General features: G+C 38.2%; 1 protein-coding gene across 1 annotated transcript in view; it reads left to right on the top strand.

Annotated features, from left to right (window-relative positions):
- Window positions 1-25,013, top strand: part of LOC149302767 (A disintegrin and metalloproteinase with thrombospondin motifs 20-like) — a 91,985-nt gene extending 66,972 nt beyond the window's left edge. Inside the window, exons 29-39 of the mRNA XM_089482023.1 lie at window positions 15,120-15,287; window positions 15,645-15,818; window positions 16,166-16,336; window positions 17,288-17,488; window positions 17,883-18,012; window positions 19,513-19,604; window positions 19,681-19,775; window positions 22,457-22,590; window positions 23,769-23,860; window positions 24,289-24,393; window positions 24,924-25,013. Coding sequence (XP_089338149.1) covers window positions 15,120-15,287; window positions 15,645-15,818; window positions 16,166-16,336; window positions 17,288-17,488; window positions 17,883-18,012; window positions 19,513-19,604; window positions 19,681-19,775; window positions 22,457-22,590; window positions 23,769-23,860; window positions 24,289-24,393; window positions 24,924-25,013 — 1,452 coding nt within the window. The remainder of the gene's footprint in view (window positions 1-15,119; window positions 15,288-15,644; window positions 15,819-16,165; window positions 16,337-17,287; window positions 17,489-17,882; window positions 18,013-19,512; window positions 19,605-19,680; window positions 19,776-22,456; window positions 22,591-23,768; window positions 23,861-24,288; window positions 24,394-24,923) is intronic.
- The last annotated feature ends 458 nt before the right edge of the window (window positions 25,014-25,471 follow it).

Genomic DNA, 25,471 nt, shown 5'->3' on the forward strand with positions numbered 1-25,471 from the left:
TAATATCATTTTATGTTTTTATGGCGTTTTTGCAAGATATTATCAATAAGGTTTTAAAGACAGGATATGCAACATGAGCTGAAAATGTTCTAATTTCATGCATCTGTATTTTTTTAAAATGATGTATTGCATAAAAAATAGTTTTTTGCAAAATCATTAATCATTTACCATGTCTCAGCTGGTTACCAGGTATAGTTTATGGAAAGGGATTTCAATCATTCGTTCTGAAACAGTTTTAAATTAAATTATTTCCTTAGTGACACTTATGTCTGGTATTAATATTAAACGTAACAGAAGTAGATGCATTATAATCACAGCTGCCTGAAATTATTTTTGAATTCTGTAAGCCAGTTTTACTAATGTGAAAAGTAATGGGCAGGAAGTTGAAACCCTTCACACATATATACACCTAACATTTTATCCCTCACGCTAAATTTTTCCTCTCCTTTCCATATACATATACTGTTATATATCCCTCGTTTTTCACAGTTGCTTTTTTCATTTTCTTCTTCTCTTCCTCTCTTTTTTTACAACCCAAACGTTTTGACTTAACCGTCCCTATGACCATACCTGGGAACTTCTGGGCTCCGGCTACCCCGAGCCTTCCCTTGCGGGATGCGGCCAGAACTGGCCGCTGATGTCAGCGGGCGGTCCCATGACGTCGGTGGGAGTTCCAACTGACATCAGTGGGATGTCTCCCTGACGTCAGGGGTGTTCCCTCTGACATCGGTGGGAAACACCCTCATTTAAAGGGAAAATTTCCCTTTAATTTAATTTAAAGGGAGATTTCATCAGTGTCTCATTACTCAGTGAATTATGCATTGTACAAGGCAAGCTCAAATCTTCTTGCTGGAGAACCTGGCTATTTTGGCACATCTAATAAATAATGAAGTAGGGGAGTTAAAAGCACTGTTCTTCTCCAAACTCTCCTACCAACTCTCCTGTTAGGGAATAAACCCCAGGGAAATATCTACATGCACCCCTTGATTGCCTGTCCTAACAAGCCATGATGACTAAGGTTAGCCTATAGGTATGGCGATAAAATGGGATTTATTATTATTATTTCAGAACAGAATGCATAGATACTGTTCTGTACTATAGTGTTGCATCATTGCTGTCTAATAGAAGGTGTGAAACGTTTTTTTTTTTGTAAAAAAAAAAAAAGTAACAATCCAAAAAATTCATAAAAAGTAAATTACCCCATTTCAATTTCCCCTCTTTCTCATCTCTCCTTTTTCTACCTACAATCACTCCATTTCTCTTTATCTCTCCTTTCTCTTTAGCTCTCCTCATCTTTCTCTTTTTACCACCCTCTTTTTCCCATAGAATTTTCACTTTGCAAAACATTTCATTACATTTTACTCCATAGAATCTGTAGAAATGGAAACATAATATTTTGTAGAAGCAGGCTATGTTTATTTGTGTCTTTCTTTAAGCATTAAATCCAATTAATACATTATCTAAGTTTAACAGAAAATGTGGTTAATGTGTGTTAATTTCATTTTGAAAAGTAGCTGTCTTTATCTGTAGACCTGATGGTCACCATTGTAGCCAGGTGTAATATTTTGGGTGACAACGCTGATAGTCTTTTTTGTGGGTTGGTGAGGGTGGTTTACAAAGGGCAGAGTCTTGAAGGTGCAGCCATAACGCATAATGCATTAGAAGTAGTGAAGGTTTACCTGGAAAACTGGAGCACTCTCTGATCCTCTGTGACACTCACACTTCTGGAGACTGAGGCAGAGTCCGCGCGTCTCCCGTTTGACCTTTGCGGCACATATGCACACAGCACACCATATAAATGTGCATTTGCTTATTCTGCCATTTCCTGGGCCAGCATCAGTAGTTTTTGTGCCCCTTACAAAACAAATGGTCTGGAGCCCCCTACCCAGATGAGCCCCCTCTGCACCACCGGTATTTTCTTTTCTACTCATCTTTTTTTTTTTTTGGTAGCAAAGATGGCTCAGATAAGCTGTTTGGGTGCAAATATGACGCAGACAAGCCATTTGGGGGCATAGACATCATGAAAGCAGCGCCTCTACCATTATGGGCTAGGGTGACCACATTTTATTTCTGCCATTCAGCTACACAGCGTGGAACTGATGAGATTATACTGATAATATTTTCTCCATAGAATCTTGTCAGTGACAGCTTTTTCTTTAGTAGATGTGGCTAAGATGATAGCACTATAGCACATGACAGATGTTTTAAAACAAAAACCAACATATTTTTGAAAACATCTTTTTTTAATGTGATACCAAAAATTAAAGAAGGTGAGATGCCTCTTTAATATCCACCAGCATTTTAAGGATATTTCACGTTATCACATAACATTGTGATAGAGGCAAATGGACTTATTTATTCTGTGGAATCTTTCATATTTAAGATATATGTTTAGCACCAACTAAAATAATATTATTATTACTAATAACTACAAATAGGCATAATACAGATTGTAAATACTATGTCAGTGAATCGATTTTTATGTGTACTTTAAAGTTTGTGGTACTCATTTGCTGAAGTATATAAATGTTTTTTAACCACTATTACTGTAAGGGTAAGAACTCTTTTCTATCTCTTGCATGCCTGTTGCAGATGTGCAGGGTTTCAATATTATTATAATTTATTAATTTATATATTGCCATTATATTCCCAAGGGATTCATTTGCTGTTTCTGTTGGTCTAATATCTATGGGAAATACTATCAATTTAATGTTTGGTAACCTTTGGGCACCCAGTTTGTAGGTGGTAGTATTTCTGTGAAAAGATAAAGAGGAACAGATATGAGAAGGAGGTCAAAGAAAAGCAGAGAGATTACAAGAGGTAGAAAAGGGAGAGATGAGATAGAGGGAAGGGGAAATATAAATGGGGTAATAAGAAAGGAGAGACATGGACAGAAAGAGCAGAGATAATGTGAGAAGTTTGGAGAAAGGGGAGAGCGTGTGTTTGTGTTTTGAAAGTGCTTGTGTGTTAGGACAAGTATGTCTAAGGGAATGCAAATATGTAGACACAATCAGGGTGCTGGGGATGTAGTCCTGTGGATGTAATCTGTGTGCTGGGCAAGTCCCGTGGATGTAATTTGGGTGCTGGGACAAGTGCTATGTGTGTAGTTTGGGTGCTGAGCAAATCCCATGTGTGCAATATGGGTGCCAGGGCTTGCCTTTGGGGTATGTGACCTGTGATCTATGCTTGCAATTTAGGGTTTCCAATCCATGCATTATTTATTTGGTTCAACGTTGAGTTTGCATGTGATTTTTCAATTGATGTATACCTGCAAGGCTAGGTTTGTGTGTTATTTAGTTGCTCTATACCTGCAATGTTATGATTCTTTGTGTTATTTATTTGATCTATATCTGAACTACATGGGGGAACAAAAAGAGGGGTGTAGCACAGTGAAGGAGGGGACAAAATGGACTCTGGGTGTGAGGGCCACAGGCTTGGCCCATACAGGGTATCCTATCACCTAAGGTCAACCCTGGGTGCCATACCTCCAGCGTCAAGAAGGTAACTTTCAGACCTGCAACTGCGTTACAGACTCATAGGTCTGTGTGCGTCTGTACTCTGCTCTATCTGTGTGACAAGTCTGTGCTGTAACACGTTGAGCCCCTGTGATGCCACGCACTGGCACTCAACATCTCCTACAAATCCACTTTGCAGAGTGTCATTATGTATCACCTCATGAAAACACCTTACTAGATCACCAGAGAACAAGTAACCAAGTCCATGGGATGCAGTAAGGGAAGATAAATGCTGTGATAAAGCAGGGAAGTCTATTCTTGCACACATTGATTTTTTTGTGAGTGTTTTTACATTTTAAGAGGGGGTAAGCCCCTGTGACAAATTATAATTTATTTCTTATTATTTTCTTTGCCATTCTGTTATCAAGATGTTCTAGGTGACAGCACCCATCTATTATGCATATACTTAACTTTAATATTTACCTAGCAAATCCTTACTCCAGCAATGGTGGTATCTACCATACAATGGAGATTAATACTTACTGAGGACCTGATTGGATTAAATATCATCCACTGAAAGAAAGACAATACACAAAAAGGTATATATTTATTATGCCGCTTTTTTGGTGGACTTTGAAATATAAACAAATTTATGGTGCTAGTAGCATGATGATTGCTTCTTTTTGATGTTTCTTTAATCCAGACTGTTGACTGCAAAACAAAGGCAAAATCTATCATAAGAAACTTCATACTTTAGGGCTGCCTACCTGTTGCATTCCACTTCAATGCACAGAACTACTTCGATAAGCCATAACATTATCACAGTGGGTGGGATATATCAGGCAGCAAGAACATTTTGTCCTCAAAGTTGATGTGTTAGAAGCAGGAAAAATGGGCAAGCGTAAGGATCTGAGCGACTTTGACAAGGGCCAAATTGTGATGGCTAGACACCTGGGTCAGAGCATCTCCAAAACTGTAGCTCTTGTGGGGTGATCCCAGTCTGCATTGGTCAGTACCTATCAAAAGTGGTCCAAGGAAAGAAAAGCGGTAAACTGGCGACAGGGTCATTGATGCACATAGCGGGGCAAAGGCTGGCATATGTGGTCAAATCCAACAGACAAGCTACTGTACCTCAAATTGATATAGAGGTGTCAGATCACACAGTGCATCACACTGGGGCTGCATAGTTGCAGATCAGTCAGGGTACCCATGCTGACTCCTGTCCACTGCCGAAACCACCTACAATGGGCATGTGAGGATAAGAACTGGACAACGGAGCAATAGAAGAAGGTGGCCTGGTATGATAAATCATGTTTTCTTCATGTGGATGCCCAGGTGCATGTGTGTCGCTTACCTGGAGGACAAATGGCACCAGGAGGCCCCACTACGCAACTTACAGGACCTGCTGCTAATGTCTTAGTGCCAAATACCACAGCACGCCCTCAGAGGTCTACTGGGGTCCATGCCTCGACAGGCCAGGGCTGTTTTGGCAACAAAAAGGGGACCTACACAATATTTGGCAGGTGGTCATAATGTTATGGTTGATAGGTGTATCACGCATTTTGTACAGGACAGTGTAAAGATGGGCTGTAATACCAGGCATGAACCAGGCTGATCACAAAGTAGAAATGATCTGCGTTTCCACTTTAATAGATGACATGGACTAATAATCTGATGTTAGATTATGTACCAACCACCTGAATATATACATAAGCATAGCTATAAGAATGTGGTTACGACACATTGGTTTCAATGTCCGAAGGTGAGAACATTATAGCCACAGTGGCTTTGTGATCAGCGCTGCCCATGCAGTCTGCTCATGCACATGGAAAGATCTCATGTGGCTGAACACCACTCCTGCACAGCAAATACCTGAGGGTGGGGAAAGGGATACATATACATGTATAGGATAGACATAAAGCTATCCTGAATCAAGACGAGACCAAGAACTGATTAAGTCTTTACATCTGGGAAAACGGGTAGGCTAGATGGGCAGATTGGTTCTTATCTGCTGTCAAATTCTATATCTGTATGGTAGCTTCACATCTGAGAGGTCTACAGACCCAGGGCCGGCCTTAGGGGTGTGCGACCTGTGCGACCGCACAGGGCGCCATGGTAGCAGGGGCGCCTGCCCGGGACTTAACTTAAAACATCAGGGGTTTTTTTGTTTTGTTTTAACTTTATTTAACAGCATTCATATTAAATAAAGTTTAAAAAAACAAAACAAAAAAACCCCAATGCTTTAACCCCTTCGAGACAAAGGCTGATTTTACTTTTTGTACCCTTTGTGACAATGGCCTTTTTAACATTTCTGCGCTGCTTGTGTTTAGCTGTAATTTTCTTCTTTCCCGTTTACTGAACCCACACACATTAGATATTGTTTTTTTCAGGACAAGAAGGGCTTTCTTTAGATGACATTGTTTTGATTGTATCATATTATTTACTATTAAAAAAATTATAAAATATGGTGAAAAATTTAGAAAAAAATGACTGTTTCTAACTTTTAGTTGAAAAATCTTTTACTCATCTATAAAAGGTAATGAAAAAACCTGCTAAATAGATTCTACTATTTGTCCTGAGTTTAGAAATACCCAATGTTTTTATGTTTTTTTGCTTTTTTCTACCCATTATGGGGCAATAAGTACAGGTAGCGTTTTGCTATTTCAAAGCCATTTTTTCCAAATCTGGTAATTCTTCCCCCCATGTGCCATTTCGGGTATCTTTGAACCCGGCCAATGCAATTTACCCCATCAAGTCATATATTTTTGAAAACTAGACAGCCCAGGGTATTCCAAATGCTAGTATTTTAACTCTTTCCATGCACCATATCTACCACCAGTCTTTGTCAAACTTTATGGTAGTCATTTTTTTGCATTTGTTTTGTCATACACATTTTACTTCAGGTATGAATTAAAATGTTCTAGTTTATGTCACTATCACAAAACACCCCAATATGTGTTCAGCAACATCTCCTGAGCGCAGCGATACCCCACATGAATGATTTTGCCTGGCTGTTTGGGGGCAAAAGGGCCACATTTGGGGCATGCGCATTTTTCAATGTTGAACTTTGGCATTTGGGGATCCACTGCCCATGCCCTATTTGGTACATCTTTGAGCCAGGCCATTTCAGTGTGCCCAATAAACCCATATATTTTTGAAAACTAGACACCCCAGGGTATTTCAAATGCTAGTATTTTAACTCTTTCCATGCACCATATCTACCACCAGTCTTTGTCAAACTTTGTGGTAGTCATTTTTTTGCATTTGGTTTTCCACACACATTTTAATTCAGGTATGAATTAAAATGTTCTCGTATATGTCACTATCACAAAACACCCCAATATGTGTTCAGCAACATCTCCTGAGTACAGCGATACCTCACATGAATGATTTTGCCTGGCTGTTTTGGGGCAAAAGGGCCACATTTGGGGCATGCGCTTTTTTCAATGTTGAACTTTGGCATTTGGGATCCACTGCCCATGCCCTATTTGGTACATCTTTGAGCCAGGCCATTTCAGTGTGCCCAACAAAACCATATATTTTTCAAAACTAGACACCACAGGGTATTTTAAATGCTGGTATTTTAACTCTTTGAATGCACATATTTTACCACCAGCATTTTTTCAAAGTTTGCAGTAATATTTTTGTGTGTGTATTTTTCCCACACACACCTACTTTATGTATGAATTTACAGCTCCTGGTATATGCCGCTGTCACACGACACCCCATAATGTGTTCAGCAACATCTCCTGAGTACAGTGATACCCCACATGCATGGGTGTGTCATTTTTTGGGGGAACTAAAAGGCCACATTTGGTACGTGTGCATTTTTCTAATTGGAAATTAGATGTGTGGCCATCCTTCCCCCCGTGTTAATTGGGACGTTGTTGAACCTGGCCCATTCAATTTACCCCATCAAATCATACATTTTTTAAAAGTAGACACCCCACGGGCATTTAATATGCCAGTATTTTAACTCTTTCCATGCGAGAATTGTTTTAAGCTAATATGCTAATTTTAGGACTTGCTCACAAAAATATATTTTTTATATATATATATATTTTTTTTTATTTTTTTTAAAAAAAAATTTAAAATTTTTTTTCAACTTGGAGGTTCCCCTGATAGTGACATCAGTGGGAAATGATTTTTACATTTTACTGTTTTTTTACTATTTTTTTCCAATTATTATTAATTTTATTTTATTTTTTAATTTATTTTTACTAATCACACTGTGATTAGAAAGCTGGGCTCCATTGACTTGCATGGTGAATGCAGTACCTGTATTCAACCTGCAAGTGGAGCCAAAGTTCTCTAGATGGTCTGGACTATCTAGCGAACTTTTAAAATTTGTGGTTCCTGTTACAGGACGGCGGCCATCTTCCTTGATGGCGAAGATTGCCGGCAGCTGCGGCTGTGACCGCTCTCCGGAGCGGTCACAGCCCATCAAAAGGTTAGTGTTTGGTGTCGCTGGATGCCTCCTGATCGAGGCATTCCAGCGACACCATTTAAGTCGACGATCGCCTCCTAAACGCTTTTAAAACGGGCGTCCGCCGCCATACAAAGTATGGCGGATGTTGACGCCCCGTGGAGGGGCCAGAGATGGCCCCTTCGTGCCGATCGCGGCGTTGCTGAATGCCTCGAGGTCGAGGCATTCAGCAACGCTTTTTGGGTGCAGAAAGCGATAGTAGATCGCTTTCTGCACCCGTTTAAAGACGTGCCGGTCCTGGCACGTCAATTGTCGTAAAGCACATGCTTTTCCGTGCCGTGCCAGGACCGGCAATTGTCATTAAGGGGTTAATCTAAGTCCCGGGCAGGGGCGCTGAGCGGTTGCTCGTGAAGTTCTCAGCAACCGCTCGGCGCCCCTTACTCTCCGTGACTCCGTCGCTGTGCCGGTTTCTCATGTTGCTCAACATGAAATGCCGGCACCACGGCAGAGTGAGAAGACGGATGCCTCCCGCTTTCACCGCAGGACTCCGGTAACAAGGTAAGTGTGTGTGTGTGTGTGGGGTATAGTTTGAAGGGGCAGAGGGGGGGTACTTTGAAGGGGCGGGGGGTAATTTGATGGGGCAGAGGGGGGGTTAGTTTGATGGGCAGAGGGGGGGGGTAGCCTGAAGGGGCAGGGGGGTTGGTTTGAAGGGGCAGAGGGGAGGGGTAGTTTGAGGGGGGGTAGTTTGAAGGGGCAGAGGGGGGGGGTAGTGAGGGGGGGGGGCGCCAGAGGAGTAGTCCGCACAGGGCGCCACAACACCTAAGGCCGGCTCTGTACAGACCAGTCTCTATATAGTAGATGTGACCCATGGAATTTTCTTTTATAAACTCCTCATACTGCATACTAAACAATGTCAGGTGACATATATTCATGGTCAGTTCTGCCCATCTCATCAGGGTTGACCCTTCATACCTCATAATTAAGATGATGAGGTGAAATGTTTCATCTTAAATAACTCCAATGCATATTAATGAACCACATCCCGTTGTCTCTTAAAGTGCAATCTGGGAGTTTTCACAGGTCTCAGAAAATCAGATGCTTACAAAATGATTAAAATGCACATGAATTATTGTACATCAACCAGAAAACATATTTGTAAAGCTTAGCATATTTGCTTCAAATGACTTAAAATATTTACAAATTACAATTAGAATATATATTCTGCTGGAGATGAAAAACTATTTGTTGTCACATAGTAGGTACCACAGATGTAAACTTGATGGGGCTTTTATCAAGATATATATATATATTCTTCCCAATATTTCTCTATATATTGTTTATGGAGAAAACATAGAATGTGTTAAACCAGTACCATAACAGCAGTTATATAAAATAAGACTTTTTTTATTGGATTAACATTCCAGTTTAATGGTGAGCTTTTAAGAGTATCAACCTCCCTTTATCAAGTCAAAAGCAATACTTGCTAAACAGAGGTTGATAGCCTCAAAAGCTTGCCCTTAAAATTGAATGTTAGTCCAATAAAAAGGTATTATATTTTATTGCAGTATTCATTTCTTTTCCTTCAATTTACACTACCGGAATAACATACTTGTACGCGTAAAAACAGCACAATCTACTCAAACAAAATTATGAAAAATGATTTCCATTTAAAATCCATGTTAATTGAAATTGCATATTTATTTTAATTTCAGCATTTGTTTAATAGGGTTCTATGTGCTTTAGCATTTATCATTCTTAAACTGCTTACTCGATAATAAATGTATTCAGAACATTGCTGTACATGATCAATTAAATGCCTAATATACCTGCTATATTTCAAGGTTGATCATTGAGATCTATTTATTTTATACAGACTATTAAAAGAGAAGTGCCATAAAATGTTGTGTTCTTAAGGGTGTGGCAGAAACTTCTCTGTAAAAGTATGTTCCTATCAAGGTTACAAGGTTGTTAAAATATTTAATCGTAAATATATTTAAAAATAATGTAAGAATAACATTTCAATCAGAGTATTCTGGTATGAACAACTGAAAATTATTTAAAGGCAAGTGTTTTTATATAAAGTACAGGAGTAATAGAAAGCATTGTTCATCTAAAAGTTAAATATTTTAATTAATAATGTAACTTTTTCAGTTACTGGAAAATACAATTGATAAATAAATGTGAGCTACCAGAGCTCTACATGCTGAAATTGTGTTTTATTAAGGTATTGTGTAGTATTTAGATTTGTATGTCATTAGGTGGAAAATGTTCTAAAGTTTTACTTAAACAGTACATCTGGAATAGAAAAAGATATCCCTAGCTTATGGCTGAATTGTTTAATGTCTGTGGTAAGTGTAAGAATGCAGCCTAAAACTAAAATTACATAAAAAACATAATAAGGACAACGTAATAAAAATATAGGTATATCTATAATCACACCATTCTTACATCAAATACATTTCCATCTATGTATTAGAATTAAGTAGACTAACTAGTTGGACATTATGTTCTTTATTATGAAAAAAACCATAATAAAACCCATAAACAAATAAAGCCCACAATATGCATACTGTATATTCTGTGTCCGACCTGTAGCCATATGTAAAAGTTTACCATACCTTTATAGTCTTTCCAGCTGAGCTTTATGTTAGTGAATTTTTAGAGCATGCAATGTTTAATGTCTCTTGCAGCAGCAATGTTACCGCCCTATGAAGGGAGGACTGTGCTTGGAGGAGTTCTGTGAATGTTTATGGTATCTGCCTCCTAGCACATCGTATAAAATATGGTAAAATGGATTTCAGTGCCAGTCTCTTGGATGGTGTCTGGAAACATTTTGTAGTGACTTTGATGATTTAATGGTTTTCTTAAGCTTGGTGTTCTTATTTCTGTGTATATATATATATATATATATATATATATATATATATATATATATACACTGCTCAAAATAATAAAGGGAACACTAAGATTACACATCCTAGATCTGAATGAATGAACTAATCGTGTAACATACTTGCGTCTTTACATAGTTGAATGTGCTGACAACAAAATCACACAAAAATCCTCAATGGAAATCAAATTTATCAACCCATGGAGGTCTGGATATGGAGTCACACTCAAAATCAAAATGGAAAACCACACTAAAGGCTGATCCAACATTGATGTAATGTCCTTAAAACAAGTCACAATGTCAGTAGTGTGTGTGGCCTCCACGTGCCCGTATGACCTCCCTACAACACCTGGGCATGCTCCTGATGAGGTTGTGGATGGTCTGTGGTGCAACGTGGCGTTGGTGGATGGAGCGAGACATGATGTCCCAGATGTGCTCAATCGGATTCAGGTCTGGGGAACGGGCTGGCCAGTCCATAGCATCAATGCCTTCCTCTTGCAGGAACTGCTGACACACTCCAGCCACATGAGGTCTAGCATTGTCTTGCATTAGGAGGAACCCAGGGCCAACTGCACCAGCATATGGTCTCACAAGGGGTCTGAGGATCTCATCTCGGTACCTAATGGCAGTCAGGCTACCTCTGGCAAGCACATGGAGGGCTGTGCGGCCCCCCCAAAGAAATGCCACCCCACACCATTACTGACCCACCGCCATACCGGTCATGCTGGAGGATGTTGCAGGCAGCAGAACGTTCTCCACGGCGTCTCCAGACTCTGTCACGTCTGTCACATGTGCTCAGTGTGAACCTGCTTTCATCTGTGAAGAGCACAGGGCGCCAGGGCGAATATGCCAATTCTGGTGTTCTCTGGCAAATGCCAAACATCCTGCACGGTGTTGGGCTGTAAGCACAACCCCCACCTGTGGACGTCGGGCCCTCATACCACCCTTATGGAGTCTGTTTCTGACCGTTTGAGTGGACACATCTGTGGCCTGCTGGACGTCATTTTGCAGGGCTCTGGCAGTGCTCCTCCTACTCCTCCTTGCACAAAGGCGGACGTAGCGGTCCTGCTGCTGGGTTGTTGCCCTCCTACGGCCTCCTCCACGTCTCCTGATGTACTGGCCTGTCACCTCGTAGCGCCTCCATGCTCTGGACACTACGCTGACAGACACAGCAAACCCACTTGCCACAGCTCGCATTGATGTGCCATCCTGGATGAGCTGCACTACCTGAGCCACTTGTGTGAATTGTAGACTCCGTCTCATGCTATCACTAGAGTGAAAGCACCGCCAACATTCAAAAGTGACCAAAACATCAGCCAGGAAGCATAGGAACTGAGACGTGGTCTGCGGTAACCACCTGCAGAACCACTCCTTTATTGGGGGTGTCTTGCTAATTGCCTATAATTTCCACCTGTTGTCTGTCCCATTTGCACAACAGCATGTGAAACTGATTGTCCATCAGTGTTGCTTCCTGAGTGGACAGTGTGATTTCACAGATGTGTGATTGACTGAGTTACATTGTGTTGTTTAAGTGTTCCCTTTATTATTTTGAGCAGTGTATGTGTATATATATATATATATATATATATATATATATATATATATATATATATATACATATACACACAAACACAGTAGATACTTGCAAAACTCAACAATTTAGAGATAAGTAAACTAGAATATAAATCATTTTACACTGATAACCAGGCCATCGGGCACACCGGGCATTTGCCCGGTGGACCGGGCCGGAGCAGGGCCGCGGCCGGGCCAGCCAGGGCCGAATTTACTTAGGGACTAATGGAGCTGCAGCTCCAGGCCCCTACCTTAAAATAGGCCCAGTCAGGACCGGCAGACGCGCACGAGCAGCGTCCCTTCCACGGCCAGGGGGACATGACCCTGCTGTGCGTCTGCTTCCCCTGTGCAGATCCGCGGAAGTCTGCGAGCGGCGCGTGCATCATCGGTTCAGGTAAGGGGGTGAGGGAGGCTGTATGGTGTATGTGAGATTGAATGAAAGAGTGAATTAATGAGTATCTGTGAAGGAGTGAGTGAATGAATGTTTGTGAATGAGTATATGTAAATCAGTATCTGAATGAGGGAATTAATGAGTATCTGAATGAGGGAATTAATGAGTATCTGAATGAGGGAATTAATGAGTATCAATGTATGAATGAATATCTGAATGAGTGAATGATTATCTGTGAATTAGTGAATAAATATTTGTGAACAATTGAATGAATATGTGTGTGTGATAGCATGGATGTGTAAGGGGGGGCAAAGATGCCACAGGCAGGCTGTTATGGTGGCAAAGTTGCCACAGGCAGGCTGTTTTGGTGGCAAAGTTGCCACAGGCAGGCTGTTTTGGTGACAAAGTTGCCACAGGCAGGCTGTTTTGGTGGCAAAGTTGCCACAGGCAGGCTGTTTTGGTGGCAAAGTTGCCAGAGGCAGGCTGAGTGAAACCGTCTGTGGAAACCCTCCGGATGCGGGTGTCAGTGTAGCAAAGCCTGTCCTGGTGTTTGTGATTGGGTGTCAGTGTGGTAGAGCCTGTCCTGTTGTGTGTGTGTGTTTGGGTGTCAGTGTGGCAGAGCCTGTCCTGGTGTGTGTGTGTGTATGTGTGTGTGTCGGTGTGGCAGAGCCTGTCCTGGTGTGTGTGTGTTTGGATGTCGGTGTGGCAGAGCCTATCCTGGTGTGTGTTTGGGTGTCGGTGGGGCAGAGCCTGTCCTGGTGTGTGTGTGTCTGGGCGTCGGTGTGGAAAAAGCCTGTCCTGGTGTGTGTGTTTGGTTATTTGTTTCCTTAATTTACAGTAGGAACTATTTCATTTTAACTTATCCAGAGATAAAATGCCCTCCTGAATTTGTAGTGACTTCAGGGGACAAAACATTCAAGGCCCTGAAATCACCCTGAAATAGTGGAAAAGATAAGGTATTGTGATATTTACTCTATAATATTTATTTCAAGGATTAGTCGCACTAAATTGTGGCTTCAGGCTTCCCATGTTGAATGACCAAGTATTATGTATATGTATGTACATATATGTTTTTTCATAAAAATGGGCTGCTCAGTCTGAAATGCCCGGGCCTATTTTTTGTCCCAGTCCGGGCCTGCTGATAACCAATAACAAAAGAAGTCTTCAGATCCAAATATTTGTTCATTTCTATTGCTGGAAACTTCAATATTTTTTATAAGACCAGATAGCAGTAGAGTTGCTAATCTGATATTACTTGCTCCACCATACTTAGGTTTGAGAGCTGTTGTGTTTTCAGTTGATGTTGCAGTAGCAACAACTGGTCTCTTTACCATCTTGCGTTTTAGGGTGTTCTGGGTCCACACAGTACTGATGCTGAGGAAGTTGTTGACTCTGGGTTCCAACACCCTGTTTGCTCGGAAACCTTTGTTTTCTGTTTTGTCGTACTAATCTGCCTTGCTCTTCCGCACCTTGACAGTTAGCGTCCTCTATAGTTACTTCCTAGGCTTTTCCTGTTGGCCTTCATGGATAGTTTGGTGGGTACTGGGATCTTCTTAAGGGTGGTTGTTCCTTTCTCTCTTTGGGGAACTCCTATCTTCCTCTGGCATCCACCCACCTTATTTGTTACCAAGGACTAAAACACAGAAGGGGTCAGTTGCTCCTTCAGCTACATAAAACTTACAGACTCTCCATCGTCCACACTACAAATATACTTTCTAGGGTTGTTTTTCTTGGTGGTTTACATGTCACAGTATTTTGATGTCTTGAAAAGAGAAAAAAATTAAAATTATTAAACAGCTACGCCAAAATTGATGCGTCATCACATGGGTATATAGCTTATCCAATTTACTCCTAATCAACATCTGTGAATTTATTTATTGTTCAATTTTTTCTGGTGTTATACATACATACTGTATCACTATACTGTACTTAAGTATAGTATTATGTGTAATATTACTTACATGGGTAAATTCTTCCTTCTTTTTAGCATGTAGGGTACTTGCATGTCTGTGAGCAACAGCAACTTTATAAAGCGCTGAAATTAGGAGGAACTATTTTTCTAAGGTCCTTTAACATATGCTACCCGTGGAAAGTATTATTTGTACTTATGGTAAATTATGATAAAGAAAACATTTTAAAAGTAACAATCACCCTATTTCACGTGTAGTAGATGGCTAAATTCTAATTGTTTTTATTTAGAACACCTTGGTTGTTTTTGTTGTGATTTGTAATTGAGAATTGTATATTTATTGTCTTGAGACAAGACTTGAGATATAAACCTTCATATACAAATGTGAAAGTTTCTCAGTTATGGTTCTTAGTTTCTCATTTGTGGTTTTTTTTTAAGTAGACTGTATTTACTGAGTATATGTTTATCCATTCCAGTGTTCTGTCACCTGTGGCAAAGGAGTAAAATATCGCACTGTATCCTGTGTTACCAAAGGTCAACAAGTAGTGGTTGATGAGAAGTGCAAACATTTACGGAAACCTCGTACAGAGAAAATTTGTAGAAATGGCAGATGCCCCTCTTGGAAGGCTGGAAAATGGAATGAGGTATCTACGTCTCGCCATCTTTATAGGGAGAAATAAATTAGGGTCCAAAAATTGAGTGATAAATCTTTAGCTTGTACCTAAATCATGGCATGAACTTACTGCTTAGTATTATTATTGGGTTTCATTATGAATATGGTCACACACAGCACACAAGATATTTCTTCTATCTTGCATAATATTTAGCTGCTTTCACATCTATTATAGAAAGAAAAAATAATAATAATTTATCTATTACTAAGTATATGTTAATGGCAGCATATTGACACTTTAATGCTATGTCGAAAATTACAGATTTTGGGTGACTAATCCATTTTACATTTAAACTAATAGTGCCATTTTTTCCCTTTGCATTTTCAGTGCTCAGTGACATGTGGTGTGGGGACCCAGCACAGAGATGTTTATTGTAGGAAAAAAGGTCACGGAAGAATGAAAGATACATTTTGCAACCATAGTATTCGCCCTGACAGTCAAAAATACTGTCAGCTACCTGAATGTATCTATTATCATTGGGTTGCAGATGCATGGCCTGGTGTAAGGATTTACCCTTTACTTATTTTACTGTTAATAGTTTTATTAATGTAATGTGTTTAAGCAATGTGGAAAATATATATTTTTAACACAAAGCGTTCCATATTTCAATTGTTAAACAATAATCATAGTATACTATTAAATTGATTAATCATGGTCCTAAATGAAGGAGAACAGAAAAGGGAAGAACAGATTTATATTGTGCTCCATAGTTTGGTATATATATATATATATATATATATATATATATATATATATATATATATATATATATGTGTGTGTGTGTGTGTTCCAGGTGGTTTGTAAATATAACAGTAAACATACAACCATTCCACCCTTATATAATTTAGTGTTCAACAGAATGCAAGGATGGGGAGTCCAGAAGGAAGGTGAAATGTGTTGACAAAAGTGGGAGATCTGTGAATGATGCATACTGTGACCCTGCTACCAAGCCACCAGCTACTAAGACATGCAAGAATGTTCCCTGCAAGTACATGGTGGTCACTGAAGATATGTCACAGGTACATGCACAGTTTGTATCACTTAGGTACATATCATAGAATTCTAGAATTTGATGGCAGATAGGAACCATTTTGCACATATTGTCTGCCTATTGTTCCTGATTCAAACCTTAAGCAGTCCTTGGTCTCCCCAAGCTTTATGTCCAAACCTTCTTGTGTAAACCTCTACTAACCTTTCAGTATAGTAAAACCTCCTGACAATATATCTAGGCCTCAGACTCTAGTCTTAGATTATGACTTCTTATTCTACAGTTTCTCATCCTATGAACCATCATATTTATCCCTATTCTGGCATAGTCTTTATTTAAAGACCATCACAAAAGTACATTTACTTTGGCCCTAGTGATTTCTTTTACATGAAGATTGTTCTAAGTGAATGAACTTGATGGCCAGATCTTATTTTACACATTCCTGGTTACAGAGCATTTTTGGCTGCAAGGTTAACGGAATTTAAGAGTTTCTGTTAGGCCGCCATTCATAAGCCTAATTGTGTGACCCCTGTAAAGCATGCTTTCTCTGCAGTCCAGATCTATTATTATCTCAGATATGTGTGAACATATTAAACCTTGGGCTGGATTCAACATGAAAGAAAAATCTATCATTAGTAAGTGAACAGCAATCTTGAAAAAGAAAAAAAAAAAAAGAAGAGATCCGAAAAGTTATGTTTTATCTACGTTATTAAATTTGGAACAATGTATCTCTTTTTCCAATCTGATATTCTCCATTGCAATCTATAGGAGGGTTGCTATTCAGTTACTTTTAATCCAACCTATCCTCTTTCTTGGCAGCTCATTGATTCAAATAGTATTATATCTTCTAAACCGCTTATGACCATTTGTTATTGTAGAGCCTTTAGTTGAAGTTGGCAAGTCTTATTGGCCTGATATTGTATGATTTAGCAGTACTAAGGGTTATCTTTTTTTCCAATACCCTCCATTCCTTGTTTTTCAGTGTACAGGTGTGTGCTGGTTTGGTTACAAGAAAAAAATAACATATTGCAAAAAAGTGCCTTCTACTTACAGCACGTATAAGGCTGGTATTCGCTCCGTCGTCTATAAGAGGTGTCCTATTCGCCCTTGGTTGCTGGATCATACTTGTAAAGGAAAGAGCTGTGTGCAAGCCGTTTCTTGGAAAATTGGAAAATGGAGCAAGGTTAGTTTTAAAATACAAACTAAAGTATGTGTATATGACTATAAGATCCATGTATATGCTATGTTCTTTTTATGACCTTAACTTGCTCTTTGTAATTTGGTATGGTATTTTACTGTGGTTATATTAAGAATTTTATAAAGGTATAGAGTCGTTACGCGTATTATATGCCTGAAAAAGAGAAAACTTACAATCCAATATATGCATTCAAAATGTTACCATGCTAAATGCATTTGCTTTGTTTGTTATTATTGTTAATATAAACTAATAAATAATAATAATAATTTAATAATAAATGTTTTACTGTAATTAAAAAATATCTCAAAATGCTGCGTACTATAAACACATGCTGGTCCTTATGCTTGAAAGAAGACATCTGATTGTAATCTCTGAACAGTGTTCTGTAACATGTGGCGTTGGGATGATGGAGAGAGGGGTGGTATGCATGACGGATGGCAGTTCTCCTAGCGATCTCTGTCCTTCCCATGTGAAGCCTCCTTCCAGAAAGACATGCCAGTCTAATAGCTGTAAGTAGCTATGATTTGACATAAAATGTTTTCACACTATCTAAGAATTGTTATTTAATAGAATTGCTGTTGTGTTTGAGTTTGGATGTCACTAACACCTCTGGGAGAGAAAAAAAAAGCAGACTTTTGGGGGATGAGTCCTAACTGATGTATTACACAGGCTTTTTGAATATGAATAATTAAGAATCAAGTATTTTTGAACAAGTTAAACTAAAAGTGCATGTTTTCTTTGTACTTTGTTGTGAACATATATATATATATATATTCCTTAACTATAATAATTTGTTAATATGTTAATATTATTTCTTAATAAATCCAAAAGTGTGGATCAACAGCTATTTAAACACAACCCCATACCTTTGCCTACCAAAAATCACCCTAGTAAGCAACTTGACTAGATTAGGCGACTAGATTTGGGCTTCATCAAATGCTAAAATAGCAAAATGAGGAGCAGAACTGCAAGCAATGCTATGAATCATATGGCTACTAGTGGAAGGTCCATACTCTATACCAGGGGGGCCACTATACTACTCATAAATTATTAATAACGGCATCTCGGCACCCCATTATTAATAATGAACCGCTCATGTACGTGCTGTTGCAAATCTTAATCTAAACAGGACCCACAAGATCTTTATATGGTTTGGTATTGCTATTAAAACAAAATTGCTTGGCATAGGTAGCCATTCATCCATTCTCTTGAGATTCAACTTTCACCAGTAAACCGTAGATTAAATTAAATTTTATATGATGTTGGGTCCTTCACTGACCTTTCAATGTCACATGCAAATTATGATTTGTTGCATTTTTGTATATCACAAGAAAAGCAGCCTCACGTATAATTCTACCTAGGATGCAATAATCTAGGGTCATGTGTCACCCCCTTGTGTTTGACTCTTGCAATTATAACTATAGCAACAAAACTCATTATGTGGACATTTGTATTGGTATACTAAATAATATAAAGAATCATGTAACTCATCCGAGATGTGAGAGAGTTTACATTTCTGTGAGCTATTGCTCTATATAAGTTTGCCTTTATTTATTTTTTTGAGGGGGGGGCAGCTTTATTGGTTATTACTTTTAGGATCATCTTTGTAATTATCATTTATTTAGAAGACAATGCATTATTATAATTAATTAAGGCAAACAACTGTAAATAACAATACAAAAGAATAGAAAGGGATGATGACCCATGTGGCATAAGGAGGTTAAGGTTTTCCAAATGTATTAAAGCCATAAATCCAATATATTATGACATATAGGTGTGAATGTGCCACATATGTTCCTGGCTGGCCTTCTTTTTGCTTGAGGTGGTGAAATCTAGTGGCGCCCAATAATTGAGGTCACTCACACTTATATAGTATTTTCTGGAGAGATTTTATTGCTGTGAATACAGAATTTTTAACGTCATGATAAATTAATATGAGTTTAAGTTTTGTACTGCTTTTATTTTTATAATTATTTTACCCTGGTAATGTGTGTTTTTAACATTTTAAGGTGACTTTAAAAGCTGCAAGGAAATACGTCTAACGAATAATATTCAGGCAGATGGTGAATACACATTGAGCATTAATAACAGGAAAGTAAAGGTATGCTACATTTAAACATGCATCTTAACTTGCGTTGTGTGTACCAACATTTATTCTGATTATTCTTTTTTTTTAGGTTTACTGCTCGGGAATGCAGTCAGATAGCCCAAAAGAATACATAACATTGGTTAAAGGTGAAGCGGACAACTTTTCAGAAGTATTTGGATATAGGTATTGTAAGGGTTTATGCCAGAATTCATTATGGATATTGCAATTATGTGCCTTTGCTCGTTTACATCTTTGTAATTCCCCCTTAGTTATTAAATGAACCAATTAACCAAATTTAACTCATAACTGGGTTCAATTTTAATAGACACAACCTAGGCATGATTACTGCTAGCCCTGTTGAATCTAAACATCAATGAAATTGATGTCTATCGTCTGGAAAGGGTTACAAAGCCATTTCTAAGGCTCTGGGACTCAAGCGAACCACAGTGAGAGACATTACCTACAAATGGAAAAAATTGCAACAGTAGTGAACCTTCCCAGCCTGCTAAAATTCCTCCAACAGCGCATTGAAAACACAACCAGGAGGTCACAAAAGACCCCAGATTAACATGTAATTACTTAACTTACTTGCCTCAGTTAAGGTCAGTGTTCACGATACCAGAATAAGAAAGAGACTGTGCAAAAATAGTATCCATAGGAGAGTTGCTAGGTGAAACCCACTGCTGACCATAAAGAACACAAAGGCTTGTCTCGCATTTGCCAAAAACATCTTATTCCACAATAAGAACATCATACCAAAAGTTAAACACCATGGTGTTAGTGTGATGGCCAGGACTGTACACTGACGTGAGCGGTCCCACTGATGTTAATGGGAGTTCCCGCTGATGTCGGGGGCGTTCCCACCAATGCAGCGGGAAACACCCCCATTTAAAGGGGAAATGGGCGGGGAGCGGGGCGTGTCAAGACCCTTCTACCGCGACCCGGAGGATTCAGGTCTTGACCCGGAGAGCCGGAGGAGCAGCGCTCACCCGGCAATCTCCGGGTCAAACCCAGAGAGTTCCCAGATATGGTTACTAGTTCATAATATGGACAAACAAAACAGACAAACTTCAAACATTTATTTCAAAGAAAAGCTACAGAGGTAGTGTACAATGCAACCTCCTCATGCTGCAGACATGATATGTCAAAGCAATGTCCATGACTTTCATGTTCTATTTTAGCAATCTACAAGAGAATTTTGGGAACCATAATTTTCATGTAATGTATTTTTAAATTCAATATACTACAAAAACGTAACCTCTTAAGGACTACGGCTTATTTTTAAACTTGATGATGAAAGTGATTTTAGTATTTTCCCTATGTCTTTGTTCAACCCTAAATTACATATTGTTGTTCTAATTTTTATTTGATTTAAGTTGTCTTTTGAAACTGTACTTATAAAAAGATTAATTTGGTCTGTAAAAAATATATACAAATGTGTGAAAAATTAAAATTTTTATACTAATTAAAAACAGATGGTGTAAAAAAAAAAGAAAAGAGAAAAGGGACCTAAATATATTTAAGCATCTGCCCTGATTTTAGGAACATCTCATGTACCCAGGATTTTAACCTATTAGCTTAATTACAAAGCAAATATGAAAAGATGCACATCTTGTTTCCAAACCATAATTTTTTTTATGCCGCCCTGAAGCCAAAACCTCCCCACAAAAGTATATGTTTCTGAAAGACATCCTAGGCTATTTCACAACCACTTTTCGTGCAAAGTATGTGCCAAAAATAAAACTGCATTTTTCACACACCCCTTTGCAATTAGGATTTCTTCCACAGGAGTGCAGGTGCTGTTGGGGAAAAAAACAGCTTATGTTCTGCTTATTTTGGGCAGCAAAGGGATTTTGAATTTTCTATGTCTACCAGGAGTGGTATGGAGTGTTCAGAAACTTTTTAACACGTTTTCACTTTTTAATTTCCCCCACTTTTTTCAATTATATGGATCCTAGGGATCCCTTGTAAGTTGGCAAAACTCATGATGACATCACATGTGGGTCTATCAATGCCAGGAGTGTGGATTCATTTATCCCTATGCAAGCTAGTCCAACTTTCGTAGATTTGCTATAGTTTGATTTATGTTAGACAATCTTTTAAATATCTTGCTATATATTTATAGGTATATATATATTTTATATAGTTTTTTGTTTTTTTAAGGAAAATTTAAGCTATTCATATGTACCTAATTAAAAGCCAACCATGCAACTTTTGCATGATATAATTGTAATTTTTCTGGAAAAATCTCTCTTTTTTCCCCTCATATGCCAAGTAAGCAACGAAAACAGCATTTTCTTAAACACCCACCAAACAAAATCTAGTTAGAGAATACACAATTCCTCAATTATCCCAAGCCTTTTACACCTCTAATGCACCTGCTTCTGAGGGCTACAAATCCCATCATTATTCTGGATGAGGGTAATGGGAGTGATAGTGAAAATAGCTCATCAACTGTGTTTTTATTAAAACATTTTTATTGTTATTTATGCTACTGTGTGTGTGTTCTTATTTTATTTATGCTTTTTTAGCATGGATCAGACATCTTATTTCCTGCATGCTAGCCAGGTGATCCCCAAAAAAACCTGGCAGTATGCTCATACTTTTACTTAACTGGCATGATAGCAAGCAACCATATTAGTATGCCACCTCCGTGAGCATTCTGTCTCCTCTCTCTGATTTCATCCTGCCGATCACACAGTGATCAGGAATCAGGATTCTGCAGCATTACTATGTGTGAGCTTCAATCTTCTTGGTGACATTCCGAGTTCATTTAGTTGTATAAGTCAGTTGTTTCAGAAATGTATCTTGCATGGTTCAGAGCATCAACAATTAATCTTAATCTTTTAAAAATATTTTCTTAGGCTGAAAAACCCATACCAATGTCCTTTTAATGGAAGCAGAAACCATCAATGTGCATGTAAAAATGATTACCTTGCTGCAGGATATACTGCCTTCAGTAAAATACGTCTGGACCTCATTTCCATGCAAATCAAAAGTAAGTGTCTGCATTTAGTATATTTAATAATAGTTCAAAATAAGGCTTTAATAAATAACCTTCATTTTTTTCTTATCTAAGTAGATCTAACCCAAAATCATAACTCACTTGGTCAAACAATTGTATTTTTTAAATTAAAATACCTCTAACTTGAAAATTAGTGGGGCATGTCTTTCACTCTAACTGTTGAGCCTTTCTCGGACTGAAATGAAAGGTGATCAACACTGTTAAACTGAATAGTTGACATTCTGTGTAAACCATTATGTGCTCTCTTCAAGACAAAGAGGTCACTAAGAAGTTACACTAGCAGTGCAAGTCAAAACTGTTATTTGGAAGTACAGTTTATAAATTGATGAATAATAGCTTGCAAAATTAGATATTAAAATATGAAGTGGAGAGATAAGATCCAATAAAAACACTATGGGGGGTCAATGAGATAACAAATGCTCCCCTCACTCCCAAGCAACTCTTAATTAATCTGTAGAAGCAGGTATCGGAATCTTTTTCAGATATTTCATGGATACCCAACTGGGCTTCTATAAAAACACTGTATAGTTCCTACTTTTCTACCATTTGCTGATGTCAGCATCCAACCTTTTTTACTCAAAACAAAGCAAGAATTACGCACACTATGTCACTATGTCAAAGTACCCCAAGATTGGAGAGTCCTTTCTAAGTGGGACTGAACTGCATTTTAAAAGTAATGAGACTCTCAAGCAAATTAAAGTCTTCTCTGGACACCATTAATGAGGGCGCCTGCGTCGCTGGTGGGGCTGCCCAACCCTAAGGTTTGTAAGAATCTGCATTGCAAAAATAATATAAAAGGGAGCTCATAACCTTAAAGGCATGAGCACATTCAGGTTCCTTGGTTTCTGCTAGAATAATAAAGACCAATAAATAATCCTACCTCTTTAGCCAAGCTTCCTTGCTGATACTATTGACAATGGGCTAAGTGCAGCCATATAGAGATGCACTAGGAAAACATGCTTGTGCAAGCAAAAGTATCATTTTATAAATGTCCATTCTTTTATCTGTACAGTCAAAGTAACACCAACGCCCATTGACACTTTGACCATTTGTTTGAAACATTTTGCCCTTGCTTTGATAAAACTGTGTCACATTATGAGAGGGGTTCTAAGGTCTTGGAATTATCTTCCATTTCTTATTACCATTTGTAGCTACAGACCTTCATTTTGCTCACACACTGCTTGGAAGGGCAGTCCCATTTGCCACAGCAGGTGACTGTTACAGCGCTGCCAAGTGCCCTCAGGTAGGAACAAATCACACTTTTACTACATTTTTGTTCATATATATATATGTGCAAAAAAGCACCCCTTGACACCATTAACTTAAAATCTACGGTTTTAAATATAGGGCTTGATTTATTTGAGAGTTAACAAAAACAACCTGGTCTTTACATAGGGATGTATTATCTTTATTTTTCAAACTTTCACATGGTCTCCTCATTAAAGTGCATGACGGTAAAAGTAAACTACATACCTGACTAGGCATGGCCCTTTTTAATAGACTATTTATTTAATATGACTTAAAAACACAATTAAAAGTATTTTTAAAATGTGTTGTACATTTGTAATAGAGCTAAAATTATCCCTTGTGACTTTTATGGAACTTATCTGAATTTCACTTGGTCTCATATTCTTTTTTTTTTTTCAAATCTTTGTTTTTATGCTGTTTTAGGGTCAATTTAGTATAAACCTTTCAGGAACTGATTTCCAAATATCAAACACTGCCAGGTGGATTTCTCAAGGAAATTATGCATCTGTCAATATACACAAATCACAGGTGGGTTAAAGGGGAAGACCCATGAAAAAAACTAATCATTTAATATAATGCTGTATAAAATAATGTAGTGTGTCTCTGAACAAAAGTAGGTTTTGTTTCATATCGTTCCAATCTGCAGACCCGGGAGGTTACCATTTTAAGCAGTTGTGATATTTTGGTGACCTTCTGTACATGCATACCACATTGATCGGATGGTTTATGGTAATGCTAGTAATAACCTGCTTATCTGATGAAGTCATTCCCTATTTAGGTATTTAGACAGTCTGTTAAGGACTAACCCAACGTAAAATGAACTTCATTTTTTTCATTAACTGTTTTCTTATTATATTACATAGCATTTACATTCTTACAAACAAACCGTGGTAAATAAAGTCTGTGTTTCATTCTGTTGAAGTTATTTTGTTCCAAAATGCAAAAAGACTTTATGGAACTCTAAGTTTCTGAGCTATTCTGGATATTTATTCCACCTATATGTTATTGTATAGCTTACTGTGTGCTGAAATGTTCACAAATACTTTGGTTTTCTTTAGGATGGATCAAAAATATATGGAAGATGTGGAGGGTACTGTGGAAAGTGTGTTCCCCATTCAAGCATTGGTCTACCGGTCCAAGTGCTGTAGAAATAAGGATAACGTGAAACTACAGAGGTGCTAAAAAACAGAAAATGGTTTTATCCATTCACAATTATTGCAAAGTTATGGCTGACACTCACTAAACACTGATGAAATCTACCAGACTCCTCTACACACTGTTTGTCTCTTGTTATCCAAACTGGTGCTGAATTATCCTTGACCAAATTCACCTTTTAGATATTTTCAGTGTTCACATTGACCAGTCTTTCACTGTTATATTAACATTCAATAAAAGTAAAAAACCGTCAATTTGGTCAACCAAATGTAAAATGTGTTTCTTTGTCATTGTCAACATTATGTCCTTCATGCTGTAAATTATTTTCACAGTATTAAATTTTTGCAACATTTAGTTGCATTAGTAGCAGTATAACATCAAGGCTTAAACATGCTCAAATAAAGACATTTAACATAAAAAATAATATTAACAGGTTAACCTACCTGGACAA

This window comes from Sceloporus occidentalis, unplaced genomic scaffold (genome assembly GCF_023333645.1).
Source record: "Sceloporus occidentalis isolate IW3139 unplaced genomic scaffold, rSceOcc1.0.p SCAF_17, whole genome shotgun sequence".
NCBI lineage: Eukaryota > Metazoa > Chordata > Lepidosauria > Squamata > Phrynosomatidae > Sceloporus > Sceloporus occidentalis.